Genomic DNA, 8,804 nt, shown 5'->3' on the forward strand with positions numbered 1-8,804 from the left:
CCTATCAAAAGCCTTCATAATGTCAGTACTGGTGCTGGATTGATGTCTCACATGTTAAGAGCTTGTATTGCTCTTCAGGAGGACCTGAGTGCAGTTCCCAGTACCCACATCTGGTGGCTCTCACAACCACCTGTAACTCTAACTCCTGTGGATCCGATACCTTCTTCTGGCTTCCAAGAGCTCCTGCAGAAACATGACATACATCCACACAAACTCGTGTGCACACGAATAAAATAAAAATAAGTTTAAGAAAAATGCAAATGAACCCATCCATTCACTTTCTTAGGATTTACCACAAGAAACTTTAAGACAAATATGTCCAATACAAAAAGGAAACAAACTAGAATGGTAGAGTCCCAATTAACAATTAAGTATGGTTATAAGTCAGGAGAGGTTACACACACCTGAAATCCCAGCACTTGGGGGTAGAGACAGGAGGAATAGTCCAAATTTGAGGCCAGATTGATCTACATAGTAAGACTCAGGTCAGCCAGAGCTTTATAGTAAAATCACACCTTAAAAGACCTGAAGAAGCCCATAAAAATGGCTCAGGAGTTTAAGGCACTCTCCACCAGTCCTTATGCCCTCTATCCAATCTTCAGAATCCACAGGCAGGAGGAGAGAAGAAACTCCCACAGATTATTCTCTGACCTTCATGTTCTGTCTGTCAATTATTTATTAAATAAAGTGAAAAATGACCAAAAAGTATGATTAATGTGGGAAAAGATTTATGTTAGACACAAATGTTTGCTTTTAAAAAGCAAGACACACTGGAGAGATGGCTCAGCCATTAAAGGCTAGGCTCACAACCAAAAAACAAGATACATATTTGCATATAAAACTTTGATTAGATAAAAATAGGTAGAAAAATAGATAGAAATAGGGAAGTAGAAAGACCATGAATAAAGCCCAAGGCCATCCTGAGACACAAAGCAAGAAATTCTGCCTTAAAAATAGTAGAAAAAATTGTTCCACATTAAAATAGTTGCCTGTAAGGGGCAATGGGAAGCTTTGTTTTGATACATTGCCTACACATAGTTTAGCAAGTACACATTATAGCAAGTAACTGGGGAAAAACTATTTTATACCTGATGGTTTCTATGCCAGATTAATATATCATACATGAAGACTGTAGTTTGTGAAACATTACATGTATATATGTAGCATGTTTATACTATATGTAAAATTAATCTGTTAGCATGTCATGAATCTTTAGACACTGCACAGTACTTTTACTACAGAACTGTCCTATAAAATCTGACTGGATAAACAACCGAAAAAAATGATTCACTACACAGGTTCTTAGGACAACTACATTAGCTTTAAATTTCAACAAGACGACGGCAATAAGAGTTTGCCTCACACGCTCGGAGCAGACTCCGACCACGTGAGTTCTCTCCTGCTCAGTGATGACCGATCACTCTTCCCTTAAGGCATCTCTGGAGCACGAGGAGGGAAAGATCCTGCGCATCCAGCTGGAGCTGAACCAAGTCAAGTCTGAGATCGACAGGAAGATTGCTGAGAAGGATGAGGAGATCGACCAGCTGAAGAGAAACCACATTCGAGTCGTGGAGACGATGCAGAGCACGCTGGACGCCGAGATCAGGAGCAGGAACGACGCTCTGAGAGTCAAGAAGAAGATGGAGGGCGACCTCAATGAGATGGAAATCCAGCTGAACCACGCCAACCGCTTGGCTGCCGAGAGCTTGAGGAACTACAGGAACACCCAAGGCATCCTCAAGGTAGACAGGCATCCACCTCTTAGATGAGTTACAGAACAACCTGCCTGCTGTTCTCACAATTACTTCGTAAGCTCCTAGCTCCTTTCACCCACTGCTGTGTTAGCGAAGAACAACTTAAGGAGAAAGTGTTTACTCTCGCTCACACTGTGCTTAGAGCATAAGCATCTACAGGCATCCTATGTAGGAGAACCAACAGAAGCTGAAAGATAAGAAATGACAAGGTCTAGAATATACAGGCTTTACACAAAACAGGCCTGAGGTTGGGGCTTGGTTTTGTCATTTTGACTTAAAGGAAGTCATTTAACTTCTTGGGCCTGTTACTTCTTATAGTAAAAATAAGTTTCTTATCTCATGGATAGCTGTGAGGATCAAATGAGAGAGCAGATGCCAAGCACTGTGTAGGGTAGTTAAAAAATGCCCTGTAATTGATAAGGGATAGTGACTGGCATGTGACAGATAATAAGTTAAAGGCGGAGAAAGAACAGGACTCTGTCCCTTGATAATTTGCTCCCACTCTAGACAAATGCACCCATCATTCTTGAGCTCAGACACATGACAGGCAAGTCATCTCCTGTCCCCAACACCAATGCACTCCTCCAGCTCCTCCCCTAGGTGTTCAGATCCTCTTCAGAGTCTTGAAAATATTTGTTTAACTGACAGGACACCCAGTTGCACCTGGATGACGCTCTCCGGGGCCAGGAGGACCTGAAGGAGCAGTTGGCGATCGTGGAGCGCAGAGCCAACCTGCTGCAGGCTGAGATCGAGGAGCTGCGGGCCACTCTGGAGCAGACGGAGAGGAGCAGGAAGATTGCAGAGCAGGAGCTGCTGGACGCCAGTGAGCGCGTGCAGCTCCTCCACACCCAGGTGAGCCCCATGCTGGTGCACTGCCAGGTGAGGAATCTAGTGTAGGGACGAACATGCAGCCAAGGATGGAGCTGTATCTAAACCACCACTGGAGCAATGAGAGGGCTCTGGGTCACCTTATTGTGCATTCCTACTTGTCTTTTCTGGATTTTTCTACCAAGAGGGCTTTGTAGATTTAGACATAAGGGTAGACTTTGGGGGGTAATAAAGCCATGAAGAATAACCCTGGGTAAGCATGCCTTCGACTCCAAACTGAAACACATCGCATGCGGCACTTATCACGGTCACTGTCAGAGTGACTACTGCACAGTGGTCACTGTTCTGTTGCCTCTCAGAGCACTTAGCGCCATCCCTTCTTGCCCAGGCATTAAATGTCGTAGCAGTTCCTCATAAGATCTCTGTGACACTAAAATAACCACGCTCCAGGATTTCTAATACGTGCTGAGGGAGTTTTCCTTCCCTCAAGAATACTGTGTTGAAAATTTAAGAAAACTTTTTCATAATACAAATTCAGAATCCTCCCCCACCGCCCCGTCCTCACGTGCACACACACAGTGGACAAGCCCTCCTCTCCCTCTCTGCACCACTGTGTTCACCTACATAGTTCTTTTGAGAGACTTCAGGCATCATACGTTCTCACACACATAAAAACAAAACAAAATAAAACAAACCCTACTATTCCCAACCTTTTAAGCAGATAATACTATAAATAAAACAAGTGAAAAGAACAAAGGTGAGATGACTACTAATAATGGGCATCCATTGTTGCTGTCTCGAGGCAGGATCTTCCCATGTAACACAGGCTGGCCCTCAATTCATGATCCGCCTGCCTTAGCCTCTGGACTACTGGAATGACAAGCATGTACCATCATACCCTGTCAATGCAAGCACTCTTAAAATGTCGCAGGTCCTCCTATGTAAGTCAGATAGGCAGTAAAGGACTGAGTACAAGGACACAGGTTCCAGCCATGCAACTGACTGCAAGTTTGTGCCAAACAGAATAGTTCACATTAGTAAAAGCTGGGTTAGACTAAAATAGAACAACTGTAAACCCCAAGTGAGAAACCTGGAAGAGTTATAAATTCCTACCATTTTTTCTTAACAGAACACGAGCCTCATCAACACCAAAAAGAAGTTGGAAAATGATGTTTCACAGCTGCAGAGTGAAGTGGAGGAAGTAATTCAAGAGTCACGCAATGCAGAAGAGAAGGCCAAGAAAGCCATTACTGACGTGAGCACCATACACATTATCCTCCTCCCACCTGTGCTGCCTTGCCACCACCAGGGCTCATTATTTCCTTGATTTATTTTCCTCTCAGGCCGCCATGATGGCGGAGGAGCTGAAGAAGGAGCAGGACACCAGCGCCCACCTGGAGCGGATGAAGAAGAACCTGGAGCAGACGGTGAAGGACCTGCAGCACCGTCTGGACGAGGCTGAGCAGCTGGCGCTGAAGGGCGGCAAGAAGCAGATCCAGAAACTGGAGGCCAGGGTGGGTGTCTGCAGTCCTAAATCTGGGAAGATCAAGAGGACACCCTCTTCTTGTCCTGGGATCAGGAACAACCTGCTCAATACCTGTAGTTGACCCTAGGCTAACCCCCCCCCCCAACACTGACTGTAGATACGTCTTTCTTTCTTGGTTCCAGGTACGTGAACTTGAAGGAGAGGTTGAGAATGAACAGAAACGTAATGCTGAGGCCGTTAAAGGGTTAAGGAAGCACGAAAGAAGAGTAAAGGAACTTACCTACCAGGTGAGAGGAATAGCTTCTAGAATGTGCAGGTATCTTGCCCAAAGGGAAAGGAAAACCCTCATGACTCCTTAGGTGGCACTTGCAAACGTGCACGTATGTAAAGGACAAAAGACAGAGTTCCTGCTTCCAAGCATCCACCAAGCTAGGATGATTACAAAGCGACATAGAATGGGGCAGACATGAGCTTGATTCCCGCTAACAGGAAGGAAGGAGGAAAGGGAAAGAGAAGAGAAAGGGGAAAAAGGAAGGGAGGGAAGGCAGCATTAGAGAGAAAAGAATTAAATAGGTATTAAAGCAAAGTAAACTAGATGGTAGTCTTAGTGTGGCCTCTCCCAGAATAGGAGGGTAAGAACTAGAGCAGATGTATAGAATTCTTTAACGGGACAGCATACACATTTAACAAGCATGACCACTGTTCAGAGCATGGCTTGTCAAGTTTACCCCAAAGTCCCCTGTCTGGCACACTAGTGACTAATTTTAGCACCAGAGGCAGACGTGTTTCTTTGGATTGAATGCGTATCTTTTTTTTTTAAATCAAACTTTCAGACCGAGGAGGACCGCAAGAACGTGCTGAGGCTGCAGGACCTGGTGGATAAATTACAGGCGAAGGTGAAATCTTACAAGAGACAAGCAGAGGAGGCTGTGAGTATCTCTGAGGTTGTGTAGGAAGAAGCAGAGTTCTGTTGGGAGAGAAAATTTGTTTTGGTTTGGTTTGGTTTTTGTTTTGTTTTTTTTTTTAAACCATGTGTGTAAAGGAAGAAAGACACACAGTAAGAATCTACCATTCACATATTTAATGAGGGTTGTGATCTTACAAATAGCGCGCCCCATGCTAATCACAGAATAGGGTTCAAGAGGAGATATTTAAATATTATTAGGCAGGAAGGACCAGGTAAAAAGAAAGCTCCCAATACCTGGCCTTAATTGATAGCAAGAATCACACAACAGAAACACAAATGCCAGCTTGAACAATTCATGTCCCTCAGCATACACAAATCATGTGCTCCTAAACGACACATATTGATGGCCTTCCTCCCTCGACTGACTTGTTGACTCACTCTGTAGGTAAGGCTTTCTTTCCTTGCTGTGTGTGTATCGCTGCAACCAGAACATGAGGAGATACGAGAGGGACAGCTAGTGGTGTGAGGCCCTGCGTTCTGCAGTACCAAACAACAAAGAAAGGCTGCTGGAAGGCTAGCCAGCTCTGCTTTCCCCTGCCGGGCCTACTCCCATTCTTTTAGTAGTAGAAGGCACGAAGAGTAACAGAACACAAAGGCAGGCAACTTTTGTCTTAGATCCACTTCTTCCCTTCTCTGCATTAGTCTTAAAACGCACAGGGAAACAATGGTTAGTGGCCTTTCCAAGCTATTGCAGTGTAAACCTTTGCTTATCGAGGTCTCTGGGGCACCTGGGCCTCTTCTTCCCCTCTACCCAAGAGCCACATCAGAAAAGTAAGCAAGGCGAGGGAGAGATGGACCAGTGGTCAAAAGCACTGGCTGCTCTTCCAGAGAAGGCAGGTTCAATTCCCATCACTCACACAGTGGCTCACAACCATATGTAACTACATTTCCAGGGGAAGGGAGTCACTGCTTAAAAGACCTCCAAGGTCCTCCAAGTCACTTGGCACTGCCTGAATATGTTGCACAAGCATATATATATATATATATATATATATATATATATATATATATATACATATATATATATATATACACACACACACACATATATATGTATATATATGTATGTATGTATATGTATATGTATATGTATATATATGTATGTATGTATATGTATATGTATGTATATGTATATGTATGTATATGTATATGTATATATGCATGCATATGTATGTGTGTATATGCAGGCTAAACACTTGCACACATAAAAAAGCAGGGAGGTGGTAAGAAGGTTTGACAAAAAGCTGGTCTCTTCCATTGGAAAGCAATTTCTCCTTTCCTTCCTTCAAGTCAAAATTGTCACTAAAGTTACAAATTGGGTTGAGACTGGAGGTCAGACATGACCAGCACCACATGAGAAGGGAATACAATTGTGGAATAATCTGACCTGGTAACAAACAGAGCGAGGCCCACAGCATCTAACTGCCAGAACTCTTGTCTGTTCTCAGGAGGAACAATCCAACGTCAACCTGGCCAAGTTCCGCAAGCTGCAGCACGAGCTGGAGGAAGCCGAGGAGCGGGCAGACATCGCCGAGTCCCAGGTCAACAAGCTGCGGGTGAAGAGCCGCGAGGTTCACACCAAAATCAGTGCAGAGTAAACGCATCTTGAGGAGGCCGCCAAGTGGCTGAAGGAAAGCACAGAATGTGCTGCCTTGGGTCGCTTGCTGGGTCACTTGCCTCTCTGTGTTTACTTTTCTCCCACTGCTGACTGAATAAAAACCACAACTCATTGATAAATTAAACCAGGCTCCCTGTTTTACTTGCTAAATTGTTTGCTGGCAAAGCCAGTTCTTATCTAACTCTTTCTTAAATTGTCATATATGGCTATGTAGAGTTACCTCAGTTCACTTCCTGCCGCCACAATTAAACACCGACAACCTGGGGAGGAAAGGGTTTGTTTGGCTTAGAGTTTACAGTTCACCAGTGAGGGAAGCCAGGGCAGGAGCTTAAGGAAGGGATGCAGGAACTGAAGTAGAGACCATGGAGGAAACCTGCTTACCAGCTTTCTCTTCATGGCTTACTCTATCTACTTTCTTAAACACCCCAGGACCACCAACATGCTCTTAAACAACCCAGAGCCATTCACGGGCTTTCCCTCAAGCCAACTGGACGGAGGCATTCCTCAGTTGAGGTCCCTCTTCCCAGATGACTCCCATTGGTGTCAAATTGACCCACACTAATGAACACAAGAATATTCAACATGCTGAACCTCACTACCACACAGAAGCCCTTCTCCTACTTCAACTCTCAAGTTCCTTCCCACACAATATGCTCCAATGAGGCTTTTAGTTTGAGATAGGGTGTTTCTATGATGCCCAGGCTGGATTTGAACTTAAGATCTCCTTGCCTGAGCCTCTCTGCTGGGAGTACTGGGAGTACAGGTATGCCTGGCCAAATCCTGTTTTAATAAATATGTCTGGATTGCTACAAATTACTAAGGAAATCCCTCTCTGAGGAAGCCTCTCTGAGGGTACACATCTGTGAAAGTGTCTTTCTGAGGGTGTCTCTCCAGAAAGACTCATCCATTTACATTTAATGACTCTAGATTTACCATGTGCCGGGCACCATTCTAAATTCTGTGGGAGTTGTAGAGAATGAACAGCCCTCAGAGAATGTATACTCTATAAGGACAGAAAGGTAGCCAACACATGAGCAGCCATGCCATGTGATGGGTTAGGGTTAAGCGGTGTAAGCGAGAAATCTAAAGGTTGACAGACACAGCTGCATTTTATTGAGAGCAGTCACAGAACGCCTCTCTAATGTGAATATATTCCAGCAGAGATCTGAAGAAAGCAAGAGAGCAGTGTTTGGGGACTGAGCCCTTCCAGACAGATTACACAGAAAATGCCAAGACTGGGGCAGGGGAAACTGTAGCTGCTCCAAGTGTAAGGAAGTTAGAATGGCTGTGGTAACAGGAGAATGAGAGACAGAATAGGAGAGGAACCAGGTGCTGATCATGCAATGGCCCCAGAGGCATTGGGTACCTTACACGCTTGTCTTCAGTACAGAATACAGTGGGAAAGCCTGAGAAGGTTTTAAGTAGTGTAATGATATTAACCTGCATTGTAAACGAATCTCTTTGTCTAGTGTGTTGAAAAAGCAACATGGAGGGACCATGAGTCGATACCTGGAGAGCAGTGCGAAATGTTGGATTTTTAAATGGCAATGGATTGAACCAGAGAAAGAACATTGGGAGATAATTAAAGATCTGATTTTATATTTACTGAAGGGAGAACAGGGGATTTTCAGATGGGCTAGATGATAGAGGAAGGGAGGAGGGAGGGAGAGAGAGGGAGGTGGAGCAGGAGCAAGAAAATGAACTGTGAAGAGTGACAAGGGAAAGGGGGAACGGGCGGCAAAGTGCAACAGTGTGGAGCGGGAGAGCAAAAACTGCAGTCTAGACAGGGCTTACCTGTCACACACCCCTCCTTCCACCTTCTAGCATCTTCTTCCCCCACCCCAACCCAGCAGCCTCAATTTTTCGCAACACAAAAGGTACAAGCCACAGTCTCGGTATGTTTACAGTAACAGCAAAGGCTTAAAATAAGAAAGGGTTAGAGAGCTGGCTCTGGCTGTTCTTCCAGAGGACCTGGGTTCATATCCCAGCACCCGCATTGTAGCTCACAAGTGTCTGTAACTCCAAGAACTGACACCCTCACACAGACACACATGAAGCCAAAACACTAATATGCATAAAATAAAAATAAAATAATTTTTTTAAAAAAAGAGAGAAGAGAAAAAAATGCCAAATATTTTGTCAAGTGCAAAG

The 8,804-nt window shown here is 44.5% G+C and overlaps 1 protein-coding gene across 1 annotated transcript in view; it reads left to right on the forward strand.

Moving 5' to 3' along the window:
• Nucleotides 1-6,773, forward strand: part of Myh8 (myosin heavy chain 8) — a 29,620-nt gene extending 22,847 nt beyond the window's left edge. The window contains 7 exon segments of the mRNA NM_001100485.1: nt 1,434-1,742; nt 2,403-2,606; nt 3,712-3,837; nt 3,926-4,096; nt 4,251-4,355; nt 4,902-4,997; nt 6,484-6,773. Of these exon segments, the coding sequence (NP_001093955.1) occupies nt 1,434-1,742; nt 2,403-2,606; nt 3,712-3,837; nt 3,926-4,096; nt 4,251-4,355; nt 4,902-4,997; nt 6,484-6,633 (1,161 nt within the window). The 3' untranslated portion in view covers nt 6,634-6,773.
• The last annotated feature ends 2,031 nt before the right edge of the window (nt 6,774-8,804 follow it).

Source organism: Rattus norvegicus, chromosome 10 (assembly GCF_021556685.1).
Source record: "Rattus norvegicus strain SHRSP/BbbUtx chromosome 10, alternate assembly SHRSP_T2T, whole genome shotgun sequence".
NCBI classification, from domain to species: domain Eukaryota; kingdom Metazoa; phylum Chordata; class Mammalia; order Rodentia; family Muridae; genus Rattus; species Rattus norvegicus.